This window comes from Bufo bufo, chromosome 4 (genome assembly GCF_905171765.1).
Source record: "Bufo bufo chromosome 4, aBufBuf1.1, whole genome shotgun sequence".
NCBI classification, from domain to species: Eukaryota; Metazoa; Chordata; class Amphibia; order Anura; family Bufonidae; genus Bufo; species Bufo bufo.
In genome coordinates this window covers 300,299,239-300,320,273 of record NC_053392.1, presented here as the reverse complement: position 1 = coordinate 300,320,273, position 21,035 = coordinate 300,299,239, and the positions used below count along the sequence as shown (strand labels likewise).

At 37.6% G+C, this 21,035-nt stretch overlaps 1 protein-coding gene across 1 annotated transcript in view; it reads left to right on the top strand.

Moving 5' to 3' along the window:
• TBX18 (T-box transcription factor 18) overlaps positions 1-19,041 on the top strand; it is a 44,338-nt gene extending 25,297 nt beyond the window's left edge. The window contains exons 6-8 of the mRNA XM_040428722.1: positions 1,236-1,300; positions 4,467-4,561; positions 17,437-19,041. Coding sequence (XP_040284656.1) covers positions 1,236-1,300; positions 4,467-4,561; positions 17,437-18,155 — 879 coding nt within the window. The 3' untranslated portion in view covers positions 18,156-19,041. The remainder of the gene's footprint in view (positions 1-1,235; positions 1,301-4,466; positions 4,562-17,436) is intronic.
• Positions 19,042-21,035: the final 1,994 nt, after the last annotated feature.

Here is a 21,035-nt window from a genome sequence, read left to right as displayed (position 1 = left end):
TCAAGTGTAGAACAGAAATGCCAGAGAAAACTGGTGCCAGAACTGATCCCATGATTTTCTATGGCATTGTTTCTGGCATCTGTGGCATTTGTTTTGATGTTTCCTAGCTTTAGACAGAAAAACGTAGTAGAGATTTATACTGACTGGTGGTATTATACGCATGCCAGTCCAGATACTCTGTGTGCCAGAGTGAGATGCACTTAATTTATTAAGAAGCAGATGCTTTTTTAATAAATTGGGTGACTCTCTGCCCGTCCGTGCACCAGAAACTCAAATCTATGCCAGCTAAGGGCCGGTGTAGACTTGAGTATATCTTATGCTAGTTTCTGGCATGTTAATGTAAATCTCCTCTATGCCCACCCCTTTTCTCATCACTTTAGAAAACTGATCAGAAGCTCAAAAAGTCACAAATGCTGTGTGCCATAATTTGTGACTTTTTTTTTAACGCCGCATTAATGGGATAATATTTGAAATAAATCCCCCCTACAGCATGCAGTGTTTTCCTGTCTGGTTGACCTTACGCGAACATACCAGGGGCGTAGCTACCATGGAAGCAGGGGAAGCGGCTGCTATGGGGCCCAAACTCAGGAAGGGGCCCAGAAGGAGGACAAATTAATTTATTTTCAGAGCCCAGGGAGCATTGGGTACCGTGCTCCTATACCTAGCACTGGTATTATTCACCGCTCCCTGGTTTTCTTCTCGTGGCTCCTGCACTGCACTATGTCCTGGCAGCGCATAGATTCAGGATGGGACATAGTGTGCATAGGAGCACACTATGACCTGATGCTGTGCAAAGTAAGGTCACAGTATAATGTGTGCCTAGATGCAGTGCTGCATGAAGAGCAGAGACACCCACAGAAGGAGAAGAGAGGTGAGTTAATTTTTTTTGTCCAGTGTGAAATCTGCATTAAGGGGACCAAGGGGTGTTCAAACTTTTTGCTGTGGGGCCCAGTCAGTTCTAGTTACTGGAACAGGCATATATGTGAGTTGTGTCTGGCATAAAACAGCTAGATTAACACAACTGATATATGTGCACCCACCCTAATTTCACACATCATTGATCTGTCATTGCACCTTGACTTTGTTAATTACAGAATCAATGTCAATTTTTTGAAAACTAATAATGTATTATATTTTTTGTGTGGTGTTTATGCTCCATTCATTTTGTTTCATATTTATTATACACAAAGAAAATAATCCACTGTCCTTTTGTGTTATTTTTTATTTCTTTTTAGATAACCCGCTTAAAAATTGACAGAAATCCATTTGCCAAAGGATTTAGAGATTCTGGACGAAACAGGTTGGGAATTTACTACTTATAGTCTTACGCAGTTATAGAGTAACATTGTTATACAAATCTTCCAAGTACATTCATTCTAGTGTGCCCAAACATTTAAAGGGATTTCCAGTATATACATTTTTCTTAAATTATGGAAGTGCTTTAAAATTTATAAAAAAACAACTAATGCCTCCTCAACTGCTGCTTCAGTACTGCCACCATTCTGGTCCCCGCTGGTCTCCATTTACTTCCGGACAGCAATCACATGCCAATCTAAGTGCAATGACTAAACACCGGTCTCAGCTAATCTTTGGGCCACAATGGTCACATGAATTCATGATACGTGATGCTGCAAATAATGACCAGTGGAACTAGAGAGGCAGCACTGGATGAATGGTGGCTTAAACAGGTGAGTATTCGGTGAGTAAGTGTTATTTTATTATTATTTTACACCACTTTCATAACTTAAGAACATATTTTGATATATTGGACAACCTCTTTACAGTTTTCAAATCTTGAGAGTGTCAAAAAGTGTCTTCCAGATTCTCTTCCAGATCAACACTAAAGATTTGGCCATTTACTCAAATGGACATTTTACCCCATGTGGGTATTAGTGGTCAATATGGTCCTTATTGATTAACATAGTTAAAGGGACAATCCTATGTTAAACATTTATACCATATGCATTACTTTGCCATTGTAGGCTTTCTCGGGACTTTACACATAAAGTTCATTAACATAGCTGTAGGTTTTACTTCTCTCCATATACAGATTCAGTTAACTGTACTAGACATCTGACTAAATCCTTGGCCAAAGCCTGAGTCATCCCTTCCCCTGGAGCTCAGCACTTGGGTCACATATTGCCCCCAGGTATGCTCCTGTTATTTAATTTACATGTTCATGAAATATTTACATGACGTAGTGTAAATGGAAACCAACGCAGAAGATTGATCAAATGCCTATAAACCAAACTTCTGCTACTGCTTACAAAATGTGATCAGGTACAATGTTTACTGGTGGATCTCTTATTTTCTTGTTCACGCTTAAATGTATAATGCTAAATTATATTCCGTAGCTTTTTAAACTTTTCAAATAAAATGCTTAGTTTACAACTTGCCCGTATCTCACATACATGGTGGTAAATTATTGTCACAGCAACACAAAGGGAATTAAATATTAAAATGCACATGTTGCTGTTAGGAAATGACTTGCTTTGCCTCTTTATTGCTTTTGCTCCTACCTGAAAAAAAGTGTTTATTCATTTACAAAAAGCGCTGCTTTCTCCCTCTAGCCTCTTGCATTTGTTTGATCTGCAAAAGGGTGACAGGCTAAAATCTGGTTTAGTTTAAGTGGTGATTTAATCATGGCTCAGAATTAGCTTAGTTTAAGACCTTAGGACCTAGCTTCACAGATATTACTGATTCTGGACTACAAAGAAGTGGACTTAAAAACAAAATGTATAAATTTCAGCACATTTCTTTCCAATAACTATATTATGCTAGAAATTTCCTATGGCTATATTGTTAAAATTGTTTAAAAAAATAGCAAGACTTTTTTTTAATCTTTAGTCTTTCTCCGATAAGAATCATTAATTCATACACCTAGAGTCATACACCTAGAGGTCATCAGATATTACACCTCTGTAACTTTATAGAGTTATATTGCTTATAATGTATTTAAAATTACACTTTAGAAAAATTGCATAAATGGCAGACTAAATAAAATGCACATCAAAAAATAAAACTAGCACCATAAATCTTTAACAGTCACATATTGATATTAGCAGCAATTTTAGTGGGGCATCTCTTTGTTATTCAGCACAATAAAAAAATGCTATGTTAAAAAGTATCACACATATACGATTTAACTAAAATGTACTGTTTAAAAGAAGAAATGTATGTTAAGAATACTAGTTACCTAGCAACCTATACATAAATGTTTAATTTTTTTTAAGATTTTGTATTTTTTTATGTTTTTCTTAATATATTTATTGCAATTTTATTAAATTGTTATTTTTGAGCTGTAGTTTTGTAGAGAAATGTGTTGAAATGTATGTATTCTAAATCTATTATATATATAAAGTACAGTTAAGTATAATGTAACTTTACAGCATAAGAAAAAAATCATACTTTTTATTGCAGTCATTTTATACATGATTTAAATCTGACACATTGTAAAGAATTTTTAAGTAGATCTAAGTGTCACCCTATTAGGTCACTTGGGTTATTGTAAAGCCAGTATGCATGACCCTTTCATAAAAGGAAAAACAAAATGATCAAATGTCAGCGCATATAATACAGTTTTGTTAATTTACTAGATAGGACTCTCTTAACGATTCTAACAGCTTAAACATTCTTTTAGGCATAATGCAATTTAGTTTTATATATAGAATTTCACCCTCCTTCAAGTGGTATATAGTTGCAGGGTTTATTTAATAGAAATCAGCAGCTTAAGCCGTTAAAAGATATCCTGGAGAATATTAGCAAAGTGAAAGCAAATTTATGTGGTGAGAATAAAGTTCCATTCTTTTGCTAAACTTTGAGCCTGACCCTATAAAATGTTAAATCAGGAAGGCGAAACAATTTCTTCCCTTTAAATAATTGTAAGTATTTGACTAACTTAATGTGGCCATTTGATTGCATAAATTAAACTGGTGATAAAACTTGGAAATTGTTGGAAAGCATCTTGTATAAATTATCACCCAGGCTACACTTCTCCAGGAGGTACCTTTTTATCTCCTATTTAACTAGAAGTGAAAAGTCTGGGTTACTGCTGAAAATGAAGGCATTTCTACCCAGCTTCATCTAATAAACGCTTTATAGCCCTTGCCTGTACAATATCTGTGATCTCAGAAAAAGCTTGGCATGGAACTGTTTGATTGTTATAATGGGGTTCTAAAACTGGCATTAAATAAAAACAAATCGCTTACAATAAAAGCGTTTTAGAAGCTCATTGTTAGCAGAAATTATTTTTTTACTTTGTCATAATGTCCAGATTTTTTCACCTTTTTAAACAGTTTGTTAAAATGTGCAAAGTTAAGTGAGTCATGGAAGAAGTCATTACTTTTCAAAGCAGCTTAGACTGCGTATTGAGTCTTATAAACTTATGGTACTTTATTAAATAGCAGTATTACACTTTAGGATTTTTGTATATTTGTCTATATAATTGATATCATTTGTATTCTTAGAATGGGTTTAGAAGCTCTTGTGGAGTCTTATGCGTTTTGGAGACCTTCCTTGAGGACCCTTACATTTGAAGACATACCTGGTATTGCTAAACAAGGTAAGATTGAATATATTACACTTATTGATAATAAAATTCAGTACTTAACACAACCCATTGTCTATATCAGCAGTTTTAACAGTTGAGTTGCTGGTCTGGTGTTTGTGAATGAGTTTGGCTTTATTGGATAACAGTATTATGAACGAGTGATGCTAGTTGGTGATCTCCTGGGGCCACCCAAACGGCCCATTATATTTAGTATGTACTGTATGTATTTTACTCATTTATATATTGTCAACATATTCTGCAGCACTGCACATACAGTAGCTTTCCATTGCTCACCGGTCCCCATTGGAGGTCACAATCTAAATTTCAAATGAATCATTTTAGTATGCTTTTGGAATGTGGAGAAATCAGAGTACCTGGAGAAAACCTACAAAAACACAAGAACATAGAAACTCCTTGCAGATTTTGCCCTTTGTCATACTCGAATGTAGGACCCCAGTGCTGCAAGGCAACAATGCCAATTACTGAGACACCAGTCTTTCTACCTATGCTTATCCCAACAGATTTGATTCTAGACTGGCATGTCTACAGATATAACCCACAGGCACTCAAGCATTTTTTACTTTTTAAATGTTTGTTAAAATGGGGTGTGTTGCTTAGCCATCCCATTCAAATATGCATTGATAGGTTTTGTATGCTGAAATAGGGGGTCTCTTAATTAGCATCACCCTTATAACCTATATTTAAAAGTGCTTTAAAATGTGCATTAAAGTATTTATACATGAACCTCCTCTTGACAACAGCTGATTGTGGGGTCTCCCATTAGCACCTTCTCCCCTCCAGTAGTTAAAGTCAAGATATCACTTGGTTCAGTGGCTCGTTGTACAAGAGAAAAATCCCATTGGGGGAGTTAGGTGATCTCACAATGTGAGAAAGAGCTGTGCACACAGGACAACTACCTTACCAAGGCTATTTCATTTTCCTCTTTCATTTTATTAATTTGAATGTATGCACCTAACTTGTGAACTAAAGGAGAAAAAAAGAGCATTAATATAGTATTTAATATAGTATTTTTTTTAATTAAATGTGTAAATATTCAGACCATGAAAACATAAATCTACTCATATATAGAGATGATCTAATTCAGTCGAATTGGCTGGCTGATTAGATTTGGGTTTGAATAAATTTGACCCGTGTGGAAAGTGCCCCAAATTGGAGAAATATTTCTCCCTCTCTATCTCTTTCAGTCCTCCCAACCAATTCACACAAAAATTCTGCATTGTTAGAATTAGAACTTTTTGGAACATTTAGATGGAATTTTTGGATTTTAGAATCAATTTGTTCATCTTTATTCATATAGCATTTCATAAATATAACCCTATAATATTTCATAGTATAACTTTTTTTTGTACTTTTCATATAAAAAATACTCAACATCAGCACTTATTAGTACAGACTTTTTTTTTGATATTGACATGCCAAGTACAATTAGTTACTACATATGGCATTGTAGCATTAACTATTTCACCTTCCATTAATCTATTCCTATTAAATTGATACACTGTGATTAGTAATGTAGTATTTGTGTAATCTGAAGAGAATTACTGACAATTTCTAAATGCTGCAAAATAATATAGATGCTTGACATTAATGCCAATATAAGTATCACTATCCTGTCAGCCAGGGGATTGAACTATAATCTGTTTGTTTTTTAGAAATATTCCCCATATTGAAAATATTGAAAGAAAATGCAGTATAAGTTACAATGTTTTACTTTTACTAATACATTATTTCATTCTGCTTTATGTTGGCCTGTCCAGGATGAATAATACTGATCATACACATTTTAAAATTTCATGGCAAAGTATGTCATGCTTTCAGGATTAATGTGAAAATGAAATCATCACATCTGGCCCATTCATATATTAGATTCAATGAGGTGATGATAGTCAGTTAATGATCAACACTTGGCGGTAACTTCTATACAGATGGGCTTCATTTGGTGTAGTTTTGCTGTTAATTCTGATGAAAGGATGTTCTGTCATGCATTAGTATATTGTAACTGAAATTTACTTTTTATACAAAAAATATGAAAATATGCAAAAGAACCCTTTTACTTTGTATTTCAATAGTAGTCTTAAAGACTTAAATTATGTAAAGAATGAACATGAAACCCTAGGTGAATTGTGTACCTCCTTAATATGATTCCTTATACTATATATACCGCACTTACACATACAGTATAGTGCTCAAACTGGAATAAATGCAGCCCATCATTCATCACCGTTATATAAGTAGGCTATGTCTATTTAATTGGCAGTTTATGGAAATATAACTGAATATGTATTACTTAGCTCTCCTTGAAAGTTCTCGTATGAAAATTTAGCCAGATTTTCAATATGAACATGTAAAGAAAAAACCTGAATTTTTCCTGAGAGTACATGTTTGTCATACACTCTATATATTGCTTTTCTGTTTATATGTTTGCATATATTTCTGCACTCTGTGATGCAGTATTTAGGTACTATGCACTGTTTTCTTTTAATGCTTTGCTTTGATCTCTCTCTCTCTCTATATATATATATATATATATATATATATATATATAGTGTATATATGTTGGTACTGTATTATATGGGTGCAGTGTGTTTACATTTGGTATTTTTTGGTTTTAGTTGTGTACAGTATACTTTTATTTGGAAATAGTAGGCCATACAATTTTGGTACAATATGCTGTATATTTAAGGCTTTACAGGGAGTGCAGAATTATTAGGCAAGTTGTATTTTTGAGGATTAATTTTATTATTGAACAACAACCATGTTCTCAATGAACCCAAAAAACTCATTAATATCAAAGCTGAATATTTTTGGAAGTAGTTTTTAGTTTGTTTTTAGTTTTAGCTATTTTAGGGGGATATCTGTGTGTGCAGGTGACTATTACTGTGCATAATTATTAGGCAACTTAACAAAAAACAAATATATACCCATTTCAATTATTTATTTTTACCAGTGAAACCAATATAACATCTCAACATTCACAAATATACATTTCTGACATTCAAAAACAAAACAAAAACAAATCAGTGACCAATATAGCCACCTTTCTTTGCAAGGACACTCAAAAGCCTGCCATCCATGGATTCTGTCAGTGTTTTGATCTGTTCACCATCAACATTGCGTGCAGCAGCAACCACAGCCTCCCAGACACTGTTCAGAGAGGTGTACTGTTTTCCCTCCTTGTAAATCTCACATTTGATGATGGACCACAGGTTATCAATGGGGTTCAGATCAGGTGAACAAGGAGGCCATGTCATTAGATTTTCTTCTTTTATACCCTTTCTTGCCAGCCACGCTGTGGAGTACTTGGACGCGTGTGATGGAGCATTGTCCTGCATGAAAATCATGTTTTTCTTGAAGGATGCAGACTTCTTCCTATACCAATGCTTGAAGAAGGTGTCTTTCAGAAACTGGCAGTAGGACTGGGAGTTGAGCTTGACTCCATCCTCAACCCGAAAAGGCCCCACAAGCTCATCTTTGATGATACCAGCCCAAACCAGTACTCCACCTCCACCTTGCTGGCGTCTGAGTCGGACTGGAGCTCTCTGCCCTTTACCAATCCAGCCACGGGCCCATCCATCTGGCCCATCAAGACTCACTCTCATTTCATCAGTCCATAAAACCTTAGAAAAATCAGTCTTGAGATATTTCTTGGCCCAGTCTTGACGTTTCAGCTTGTGTGTCTTGTTCAGTGGTGGTCGTCTTTCAGCCTTTCTTACTTTGGCCATGTCTCTGAGTATTGCACACCTTGTGCTTTTGGGCACTCCAGTGATGTTGCAGCTCTGAAATATGGCCAAACTGGTGGCAAGTGGCATCTTGGCAGCTGCATGCTTGACTTTTCTCAGTTCATGGGCAGTTATTTTGCGCCTTGGTATTTCCACACGCTTCTTGCGACCCTGTTGACTATTTTGAATGAAACGCTTGATTGTTCGATGATCACGCTTCAGAAGCTTTGCAATTTTAAGAGTGCTGCATCCCTCTGCAAGATATCTCACTATTTTTGACTTTTCTGAGCCTGTCAAGTCCTTCTTTTGACCCATTTTGCCAAAGGAAAGGAAGTTGCCTAATAATTATGCACACCTAATATAGGGTGTTGATGTCATTAAACCACACCCCTTCTCATTACAGAGATGCACATCACCTAATATGCTTAATTGGTAGTAGGCTTTCGAGCCTATACAGCTTGGAGTAAGACAACATGCATAAAGAGGATGATGTGGTCAAAATACTAATTTGCCTAATAATTCTGCACTCCCTGTATATATCATATGATTTGGTTTCAAGAAAGTTCCAGTATACCTTTCCAGTATACCGTAAGCTAAGGGCCAGTGGTGTATCCAGATTTCATAGGGCCTCATAGCAAAACTTAGTATAAGGTTCATCCAATTTTCATTAAGCGGATATATTTTTTAATAAATAAAACAAAAGTTGTGCCACTCACTTAACACAACTTCTATGTTGGAAAAATGAAACAACTTTATAAATCTGGTGCTCATACTGAACACAATATTTCTCAATGTATTTACACCAGACAATTGGCATAAATAGGTAATCTCTTCCTTACAGTCCTGTCTCCTGCTTCCCTTCATACTGTACAAAATAAAGCATGCTGTCTGCAGCCACTACAAGGGGTAGCTCAGTGCATAGGAATCCATACAGTTACCATCAACATTAATGGAAGCTGTACATTTTTTACACTAAGCAATCTTTCTGCCCCTAGGGGTGATTGCCAGAAAATTGTGTTTGGAACATAAAGAGAGTTAAGCTCTGGTGCCCCCATAGCAGTCGCATGGTCTTCCTCCATGCTAAGTGCACCACTGCCCTGGGCTGTTTACAAAACTTGTGCCCCCCATATCTATAGTCAACAGCAAGTCTATATCAGCTGAATAGTTTTTGCCTTCAATTCTGGCACATATTTGCTACAAAATCTGCATGAGTAACTGCACCATCACCCCTTCTACTTTTTCCTATGTTGAGTGCGATATCTCTTGTGAATGTGGCCTGCCACACCACAGCCATAGTGGTGATAGCAAATTGCCAAGTTTTTAAGATGTACTGTAGGTGGTTTAATGACCTTGGGCCTCCCAGAATCTCAGGCCCCAGCCAGCTATCAATGTGATAATTTGGGTGCAATATGGCATACAGTATTATTTGGGCACCGTTTTCTTCCATTTGGTTACAGTATGACATATTATTTGGGCAATGCATAGCATTTTATTTCAATACCGTATGTCACATTATTTGGGTACAGTATGATGCATAATTTAAGCACTGCATATCATATTATGCTGATACCATATGGCATATGTTTGGATACAATGATTATGTATTATTTGGTTTTGTATGGTGGCATCATTTGATCTTTAATTTTTTTTAAAACGGTACCCTCTGTACTTAATGCTGAGTACACATTTTGCCTATTTTGCCACTTTTCCACTGTGTATTTCTGCAGAAAAAGTCAAAGCATCGAGATGTTTCATGTGTTTGATCTGTTTAATATTTGCGTTTCATAATTGGTACTGGCGGAGATCCAGCCGCAACCTGGCAAGTATGCCGATTCTCTGCATATTTAAAGGGTTGTGGCTGGATCTCCACCAGTCCCCATTATAGTAAATGGGGCAAGACGCTGATGTGGTAGCTTCCAGCAATGCGAGAATCCAGAGAGATCCAGAGAACAGCCTGTCTGAACTCTAAGCGCTAGTGTGAAACTAGCCTTAAATGTTAAACTTTGTCATGGTCCTAATGCAAATGGCAGAGCTGATGGTAGATGCCATACGTGTCAGATATTCTCCCCTACAATCATTACCTGTGAAAATATGAATATGTGCTGGAGGCTGGAACATGCCATGATTGTTTTTCTCTTTTGCATTAGTATGAAATATTCAGCACATAGTGGTACAGTAAGGCCACACAATGGACTGGGGTTCCTTGGGCCCACCATAGGAAATTATTCTCGGGGCCCAACCCTGTATCATCGATGAAGTCTAATAGATTTTGAGTCAAAGAAATAGACCCTATTGCCCATATGTTGTCTCCAAAGGCAGCTTGAAATGTTTTTTTACTCCTGGACCTTTGGGGACCACCAGAGGAACCTCTGGTACTCTGATGGGCCAGTCCAATGCTGCCCCACACATCTATTGCATTTAAGCTAGACTACTATGTGATTCTGATGAGCAAATTGATTCTAAATTAATTTTCTAAAAATCTGTGTCAAATCAGAATTTTTAACAATTAAGCTTTTCCTCAATTTTAGCAGGCATTTACCACAAAAATACAATTTTGTAAAAATATAAAATATCCTACAGTGAAGTTTATTTTTAAAAATGCTGTTTGTTACCACTGGCAACGAAGCATTTACCCAAAGCCATATATGTCACTGTCACTTTAAAATTAAGACTGTGTTTCCTTGGCATTAAAGAGCTTGAAATGAGTTGCATACTATCCTAGGTGACCCCAAAATGTCATCCTCATATTTTCAGGGCAATTAGAGCTCTTTCTATTTGGGTTAAATTTATTTGAACCTGAATTAAATTACCCAACTGATTTTGCCGACTTTAATCCAAATTGAATTTCAAGAAATTTAGTAAAGATCTATCATAGAAGTTCACAATTATGTTCACCATTATTCTCTCATTTCCCTCTAAGGCCCCTTTCACACGGGCGAGATTTGTGCATGGGTGCAATGCGTGAGGTAAATGCATTGCACCCGCACTGAATCCAGACCCATTCATTTCTATGGGGCTGTGCACATGAGCGGTGATTTTCACGCATCACTTGTGCGTTGCGTGAAAATCGCAGCATGCTCCTCTTTGTGCGTTTTTCACGTAACGCAGGACCCATAGAAATGAATGGGTTTGCGTGAAAATCGCAGGCCTCCGCAAGCAAATGTGGATGCGGTGCAATTTTCACGCACGGTTGCTAGGAGACGATTGGAATGGGGACCCGATCATTATTATTTTCCCTTATAACATGGTTATAAGGGAAAATAATATTATTCTGAATACAGAATGCATAGTACAATAGGGCTGGAGGGGTTAAAATAAATAAATAATAATTTAACTCACCTTAATCCACTTGTTCGCGCAGCCGGCATCTCTTCTGTCTTCATTTGTGAGGAAAAGGACCTTTGATGACGTCACTACGCTCATCACATGATCCATCACCATGGTGATGGATCATGTGAATGACCATGTGATGACCATGTGATGAGCGTAGTGATGTCATCAAAGGTCCTTTTCCTCACAGATGAAGACAGAAGAGATGCCGGCTGCGCGAACAAGTGGATTAAGGTGAGTTAAATTATTATTATTATTTTAACCCCTCCAGCCCTATTGTACTATACATTCTGTATTAAAAATGCTATTATTTTCCCTTATAACCATGTTATAAGGGAAAATAATACAATCTACACAACATTGAACCTAAACCTAAACTTCTGTGAAGAAGTTCGGGTCTGGGTACCACAGTCAGTTTTTTATCACGCGTGTGCAAAACACATTGCACCGGGACGCAAGGGGCCTAATGGAACAATGCAAGTGTTTATGTAGATGGTGATTTGAATCCAGACCAAATGGTCTTATCAAAATCTCTCAGTTTTGCAGTCTCCACTATTGGGTCTGTAGCCTCAAGCATCTTAGCATGGAAACAAAATATAATAAGCAGTTCTCACATTTCACAAATTAGTTCTAGTAGGTCATCTTTGCCTTCCATTTTCACAGCCTGTTTTTAAAAGTGAATGACTTAATGGTTTCATGTATAATCATATGTTTTTCTTCAAGAAGATCCCACATTGATTTCAAATAATGACTTATACCATATTATGTTATATCACATATGAATATGTCACATGGAAATTGTGATGAAAATCACCTTTTAGCACCTAGTTGGCTCATGTGCAATTGGGCTTTTAAATTGTTTTGGTTATGGTTACTTCCTGTCACAATTGACTAATATGAAAGCTAAAAGGGCAGCACCAGCCAAATCAGAACATTGAACTGAGACTGCAGACAACCACAATTTCCCACTTTTCTTAAGTCATCCTGGCATGACTCCAGGAAGCTGAGACATGGAGATCTCTCCATTAATTTCTCTAATTGCTCTGCTGGATTTATTTCAGGCTGGCAGCTCAGGGGGCATGTCCTAGCTCAGGGGGCATGACCTGTCTGCTGCAGCTGGTGGCAGTTGAAGGATAGAACTAAGTATGTGTGTCCACCTCAGTAAGCTAGACAGAAAAAGGAGGAAAAGAACAAAAAGAACAGGTGGCGCTATACAGATACATTTTATTAAATAACTCAGTGGCTTACTAAATTTGGAATTACATGCAATTTCAAAAGTATTCAGATCCAGGTGCTAGTTTGAAAAATGTACAACATTTTTCGTGGGACATCATCTTTAACCCGATACTTAGCAAACTTTACCTTTCTAATGCTTTGTATTTTTTTAAGTGTAAATACTGCCTACATGCACTCATAACGGTGTAAGGGACTTTCACACTAGTGTTTTTGTTTTCCGGTATTGAGTTCCATCACAGGATCTCAATACCGGAAAAAAACTGATCAGTTTTATCCTAATGCATTCCGAATGGAGAGCATTCCATTCAGGATGCATCAGTTCAGTCCCTCTTACGTTTTTTGGCTGGAAAGAATACCACAGCATTCTGCAGTTTTCTCTCCGGCCAAAAATCCTGAACACTTGCCGGAATGCCGGCATTATTTTCCATTGAAATGCATTAATGCCAGATCCGGCCCCAAGTGTTCTGGAAAAACGTGAAAAATGTGAAAAAGATAAATACCGGATCCGTTTTTCCGGAAGACAACCGGAAAGACGGATCCGGTATTGCAATGCATTTGTCAGACGGATCCGAATCCGGATCCGTCTGACAAATGCATCCGTTTGCGTCCGGATTTCCTAGTCCGGCAGGCAGTTCCGGTGACGGAACTGCCCGCCGGAATCCTCTGCCGCAAGTGTGAAAGTACTCTAATGGAGGTTGTTTAATTTGGTATGGTTGATAAATATTTTGTAGTGTGTATTGACCCTTAAAGGGGTTGCCTAGGAGCCGACAACCCCAATGATCAGAAGATGAATGTGTGCCCAATAAAAAAAAACTGAAAAGTGAAAGGGGTTGTGTCACTTCAGCAAATAGCATTTATCACGTAGAGAAAGTTCATACAAACCACTTACTAATGTATTGTTATTATCCATGTTGCTTCCTTCACTGGATGGATTCATTCTTCCATCATATTATACACTGCTTGTTTCCATTGTTACGACCACCCTGCAATTCAGAAGCGGTGGTCATGGTTGCACACTATAGGAAAAAGCACCAGCCTTTGTGAGCTCCCGCAGTCTTGGCCACCAGAGAGGCCATAACTTTTTCCTATAGTGTGCAAGCACGGCCATCGCTGCTGGATTGCCGGGTGGTCGTAACCATGGAAATGAGCAGTGTATAATGCGATGGAATAATGAACACAGCCAGCAAAGGACGCAATATGATGATTGCTGAGACCAGTAATTGGCTGCAGCGGTCAAGGTACCAAGCCAATTCTGGTCCAGCTTGTTCTGGCAGCAGTCAGGAATTGGGAATTAGTTCAAGAACTTCAGGACTGCAGACAGAAAAGTGTTTTTTTCTAATTCAATTGTGCACAGGATCAGACCATTGAGATTGTCAGATGCCAGGCCAGACAACTCCTTTAATCCATCTACAGGTTTACAAAATGGAAACAGGTAGTCTGTCTGCAAGCATATAGTGTATTCTTGGGACATCACATTCTGTGAATATATAGGCAGTGCAGATCTACCTCTAGTAATAATCATGCAGGTTGCTTGAGATTAAATATTACATTCTCTTGGTGCAATGACCCCAAGTGTCCTGGACTCTCTGCAATGAACTCTCTCAAGCCCATCCCCTCTGCTATGAGTGACAGCACTGGCATCCAATTAGGAGACTGCTAGAGCTGTCACTCAGAGTAGAGTGGAAGGTCTAGGAACCATTCATTGCCCAGAGCCCAATACATTGAACATGAAGGTACTGCCTCTAGGACACTTGAGGTTGGTGTTAGAGATGAGCGAATCGAAGCTGATGAAGTGGAATTCAATCCGAATTTCAGGAAAAATTTGATTTGCCCCGAAGCCGAATTTCCTCGGGCTTCATGGTAACGAGTCACATGTTTTCCTAAAATGGCAGCTGCACATTTGAGGACATGGAGAAAGGAACACTGGGAAGGCGGGATCACCCATAATGCCATGCATGCAGCCAATCAGCAGCCAGCCCTGTGATGTCACAGCCCTGTAAATACCCTCAGCCATCTTGGATTCTGCCATTTTCCAGTGTACTTAATGCAGGGAGAGACATCAGCAGGCGCTTGGGACAGTAATAGGAAAGGCTTCATTGTGCTAAAAAAACGATTTACAAGTGAAGGGAAAGATTATTCAAGTTGTAGGGAAAGGATAGGGAGGAATCACTCCACAACATTTATGTAGAACAGGGTTCAGTAGGGGAGGTTACAGCCTGGGTAATTGGAACAATCCTATTGCACCTTGCTACACTGACTTGGGACCCAAATTGCCATTATACAGCTCTGTAATTCCAGAAAACCGTTCTTATTAGGGTGCAAGTGCTGTTTGAAACAGGCATTAACAGGGTTTATTACAAGGAAATATTTCTACGTCTTATTTGCTCTTGTGCGGTGCAGTTATATGTTCTAAAGCATGTATTTGCTTGTATTAGTGGGAAAAAGGGCTAATTAGCTGTTGGGTAGTGAAGTGCTAAAATTACAGCCCTTTTTGTTGTGTATTTGTGGCAAAAGTAAAATGTATTTGCCGGTCAGCGGTGCAGTTATATGTTCTAAAGCCTTTTGTGGCATGTAATAGCGGAAAAAGAAAAAAATATATTTGCAATTCAGCGATGCAGTTATCTGTTCTAAAGAATTTTGTGGCGTGTATTAGTGGAAAAAGAAAAATATATTTACCGGGCAGCGGTGCAGTTAAATGTTCTAAAGCCCTTTTTGGTGCGTATTAGTGGCACAAAAAAGTATTTGCCGTTGTGTGGTGAAGTGAGAAAATTACAGCCCTTTTTGGCATGTATTAGTGGTAAAAAAAAAAAGGTTTATTAGCCGTTGTGTGCTGAAGTGAGAAAATTACAGACTTTTTGGGGATGTTTTAATTTCCTTTTTATTTATTTATTTGATCTAACAGCATGACAGAGAAGTGCCAGGCCTTGCACAGGGGAGGGGCAGAGGCCTTAATATTTCTGGCGCAGGCAGAGGTTGCAAGAGAGTAAGGGGCCATGGCAGCAGGGGTCGCAGCGAGAGGCCTGAGCTCCCGGTGTCATCTAGCGGTCGTGTCTTGACTAGCAACCCAGCGGTTCTTGAATGGTTGCCTCGGTCATCTCTGTTTTGGATCCACTCCTGTTTTTTTTGGGCATTAGCAATACTGATGGATTAATGACCAAATTCTGACCAAGTGAAAGCGGATGCTTCACAGACAGGATCCGTTTTTTGTGTGTTATTGTTCTGACGGATCAGAGAAAGGGCAAAATAATCAGTGACGTCAACGCAAACATACTGCTGACACCCTCTCCACTCTGTCGGGGGGGCTCTACTTGTATAAGTGCTTAATAGAACAGGTTCTGTAGACATCTATGTGGAATCAGCTGACGACGGTGTAAAAGGATTGCTCTTCTTCTGTCGACCTGTAAGATTGAGTTCATACTTGAGTTATTTTGTCAGTTTTGGCCCTGTGGCTGCCCAAATAAGTGAAGTGTGCAGTGATTCTAAGAGTGACGCCTGTCATCTGCATGTCATACGGACTCACAGTATTATTTCACTACCAAAGAAAAAATTTGGCGAACCGACGAATTAAATTTTTGAAAAATTCGCTCATCTCTAGTTGTTGTGTTGGGGGGATGGAAATTTTTATTTTTTTGTCATGCAACCTGCCTGAAAATCTTTCTAGTTATGTCTGCACCTCTCTCCCTGTCACCTATATTGTCCTTTCAGCAGTTTTGAGGGCCCAAAACTGCTGACAGTCTCCCTTTAATTGTCTACATGGAATAAAAGCAGATTTGCCAATCCTTGATTTTCCACTAGAGGAGAGAGAAACAAAAATAAACATCTGAAAGTTGTATTTTGAAACTAGAATAGCTTTATTTAAGACAATGGATCCTTAAAAACAGATATAATTTGTCAGAAATGTGTTTTTTAATAGGAAAGAAGTAAAACTCAACCTTCCAGATCTGCTGACGTTTTAGAGTTTCTAAAATGATTGGTCATTACACACTGAGAGCTTGAAAAAAACTTTATAAGGATTATTAGACAAGGAGTAAAGTTAAATCTGTTTTGTGTTCAAAAGATGAAAGAATTACGAAATGGAATAGTAAAAAATATGTTTCTTAACGAGTCCAATAGTAAAATGTTAAAAATGCTGCTATGTTATCCAGTTATTTTAAACTTTTTACTTTCAGGAGTGACTCCTATTAGTCATTTCCAACACCGTGGGCTTACTATCGTCTTATTTCGATTTTCTTACCATACACTTGGAAAGTAATCTGTGGAAAGAAAATAACTATCTAATATGTGGGAAGCCAAACCAGTACTTAGTCATGTACTACTTTATTTAATGTAAAATAATATTTAGAAAAAACTGAGGAGAACTAAAGGAAAATGTAGTGGATATAGAGGAATGCACATTCACATTTTTCCCTCCCTCACAGTACATATAAATATGTATCCAGACACAATTGTTTCACAGTTACTTGGGTGGGATGCTGTACTATATTTATATATATATATATATATATATATATATATATATATAGGAATATAGATAAACATAATGAGATCTATTAATTTTTACTATTTGTATTGTTATTTTAGGAAATGCAGGAGCATCATCTTTACTGTCTGGCTCCGGAGCAGCAGCAACTCATTCTCACTTATTGCCAGGTTCCCCTTGTTCTTCTCCAGCTTTCCATCTTGGAGCAAATCCAGGTCAGCTTTGTAGCCTTTCTCCAGCAGATTATTCAGCATGTGGCAGATCTGGCCTTGCACTTAACAGATATAGCACTTCTCTTGCTGAGACTTACAATAGACTTGCAAACTCAACCAGCGAATCCTTTGCAACCCCAAGGACCCCATCCTATGTTGGAATGGGAGGCAGCACTACAGTAAATATGTCCATGGCAGGAACTGACAATGAGAACTTTGGGTGTCCCCAAACAAGTTTATCAATGCAGATTTCAGGAATGTCTCCTCAACTGCAGTATCTCATGCCTTCACCATCAAGCAATGCATTTGGCAGTGGGCAGCCACATCAAAGTTCTTACAATGCATTTAGACTTCATAGCCCATGTGCTTTGTATGGATACAATTTCTCCACTTCCCCTAAACTAGCCTCTAGCCCTGAAAAAATTGTGTCTTCACAAGGAAGTTTTTTGGGGTCTTCTCCTAGTGGAACCATGACTGATCGTCAGATTCTGTCTCCTGTGGATGGAGTTCATCTACTAAGTGGAACAGGACAGCAAAATTTCTTTGACTCCAGGGGATTAGGGAGTCTTACACTATCAACATCTCAAGTATCTGCACATATGGTTTGATGGAAATATTATTAAAGCAATTTTTTTTTCCAGTAATGAACTTTAAATTAATTTGTTTTTCTTTGTACATATGTATATATAACACTAAGATTAATGCACTAACCTGCAATTACATTATTTTTTAAATAACTTTTTTGTATTGTAGTTTGCTTACTCACAGAATAAATATCCAAGACACAACCACTCACTTAGCCAAAGTCGTCCACTAAATAAATATGTTTCTTCAGATCATTTGTAATTCATGTTTTTATATCTATTCTAATCTTAATGAGTGACCATTATTAAAATGGATGTGAACTATTTCATAATATCAGTATTTTAGAAAGTATTATTTTATATGTGTGCCTATACAAAAGTCAATACTTTGATATACATCTGTGAGATAACCATTTACAATTGAATGCGGTTCAGAAAAAAGATGGATTATTCATATGTAAATTTAGTTTACCCCTGATTTTGAATCCCCTGATACAGTCCCCATGTATTTTGGCTCTATTTGCTCAGAGGACTATCCTCTTGAAAACCATTCTTCACTGTAATTTTAGGTGGTCATTTTAAAGAGGTTTTATGGTACTATATTTATAATTTGAAGAGTATAGTCCAAGGTAACTGTCACCTAGCAGCTGGGAAGCAGTTGCTGACGGTTAAAAATTAAGTTTTGATTGATTACTGGCAACACGGTTATCCACAAAACTGGGCTCAATTATCAATCAACATTCAATTATATGAACAACCTGCAATGTGGATCTTTTTAAATTGTGGATTTTCCCCCATTAAAGGTGTTATCCCATGACTAATGTAAAAAATGAAAATCAGACATCATATAGTACATGACAATGTCTTTCTAACAAAGCTAGAACCTGCCCTGTACCTCATGGATCCAGAAATCTCCCCATTTATTGCTCTTCTAGATTGATATCAAGCTGACAGCTCAAGGGGAGTGTCTTTTCTGCTGCAGCTCAGGGGGTGTGTCCATGCTCTCCCTATCACAGCTCAGGAGGCAGTCGAAGGATGAAAATGAGCATGTGCGTCCTTCTCAGTGAGCAGGACAAAGAAATAAGAAAAAAACAAACAGCAGGTGGTGCTATACGGATACATTTTATTGAATAACTCAGTGGCTATGCTAAATTTTTAATTACATACAATTGCAAAATAACTCAGATCCATGTGCTGGTTTGAAAACTGTAGAATATTTTCATGGGACAACTCCTTTAAGTTCAAAATCCAACTTTTGCAGATTTCGCTTTGGATCACTTGCATATCTGCAGCAAATTCATCTACCAGTTCCTTGGCGTTTCCATGGTTCTTCACCTTATTTGTCTCCTGGCCTCCAGCAAAGACTTGCTGAGGCTGTAGTAGTCACATGGATCAACATAACATTGCTTGAAGCTGGGAAACAGACTGATATGGGAGCATGGAAATGTCACTATGAGAGGAGATTGCCAGGGATTCGGGAGTATATTCCTTTTTTCTGCAAAAGGGAAATTTGCTGCACAACCTGAAAAATTTGATGTAGATTTACCCTGTGGATTTTTCTGTAGATTTCATTAGATTTCCTGCAGAAAGAATCTGCAGTAAATCTTACCACTGTGGATGTACCCTAAGGCTACATTCATATGTATGGGCTCCATCTATCCGTCAAAAGAGTCAAAAATAGGATATGTCCTATTTTTGGACAGCCATTATTCATGGGCATTTACAAAATCTGCCTTGTGATGGTCGTTTATATAATAGAAGTCTATGAGTCCATTCATACAGCTGTTTTTCTAATGACCCTTATTCTTATTCATAATGATAGTAAAAAAAATAGGACATGTCATGTTTTTGGCTTTTTTAAAGGCTAGATGGACCCAATACAATTGAAGGGAACCATTTAAAGGCCATTTCTTGGAAAGGCATCAGTCAACAAAAATGGCTTTTAAAATCTGACCTTTTTCCCATTTGTAACGGCTAGTTTCAGTTCAAATGTGTTCTGATGACAAATTACTACAGATAATACTGATTTTACTTGTAAGTGCAACTCACAAATATATCTCTGTATACCTTGATACATACAGTCATGTGACACTTTTTTCAGTTTTTTTAGCATACGTGGACCTATCATTATATTAAAAAATATATTTAAATGATGATAACACATTTCAGCAACATGGAGCAAACCAAATTAGGCTACTTTCACACTAGCGTTTTTTGCGGATCTGTCATGGATCTGCAAAAACGCTTGCGTTACAATAATACAACCGCCTGCATCCGTCATGAACGGATCCGGTTGTATTATTTCTTCTATAGCAATGACGGATCCATCTTCAACAGCATTGAAAGTCAATAGGGGACGGATACGTTTCCTATTGTGCCAGATCGTGTCAGAGAAAACGGATCCATCCCCATTGACTTACATTGTGTGCCGTTTGGCTCAGTTTCATCAGGCGGACAGCAAAACGCTGCAGGCAGTCTCCAGAGCAGAATGGTGACTGATCGGAGGCAAACTGATGCATTCTGAGCGGATCCTTTTCTATTCAGAATACATTAGAGCAAAACTGATCCGTTTTGGACCACTTGTGAGAGCCCTGAACGGATCTCACAAACGGAAAGCCAACGGCAGTGTGAAAGTAGCCTTAAACACCTTCATTTAATTTTTACATCTTGACATCATGATAAAAGGCGTTTCTCCCACACAAGAAAATGGCATAATGTAGGTGTGCAATTTTTGTTTAATAAAATATTACAAAGCCTTATTTCCTATTCTTTTTGTATTCATTGACATCACATTTATCTTCATATACTATATGCTAGAAGATAAGATTAAAATGTCCACATATGTTAAAAAAATTCAGGACTGTAAATGCAAGTATGAAAATGAAATAATCATTTTATAAGTGG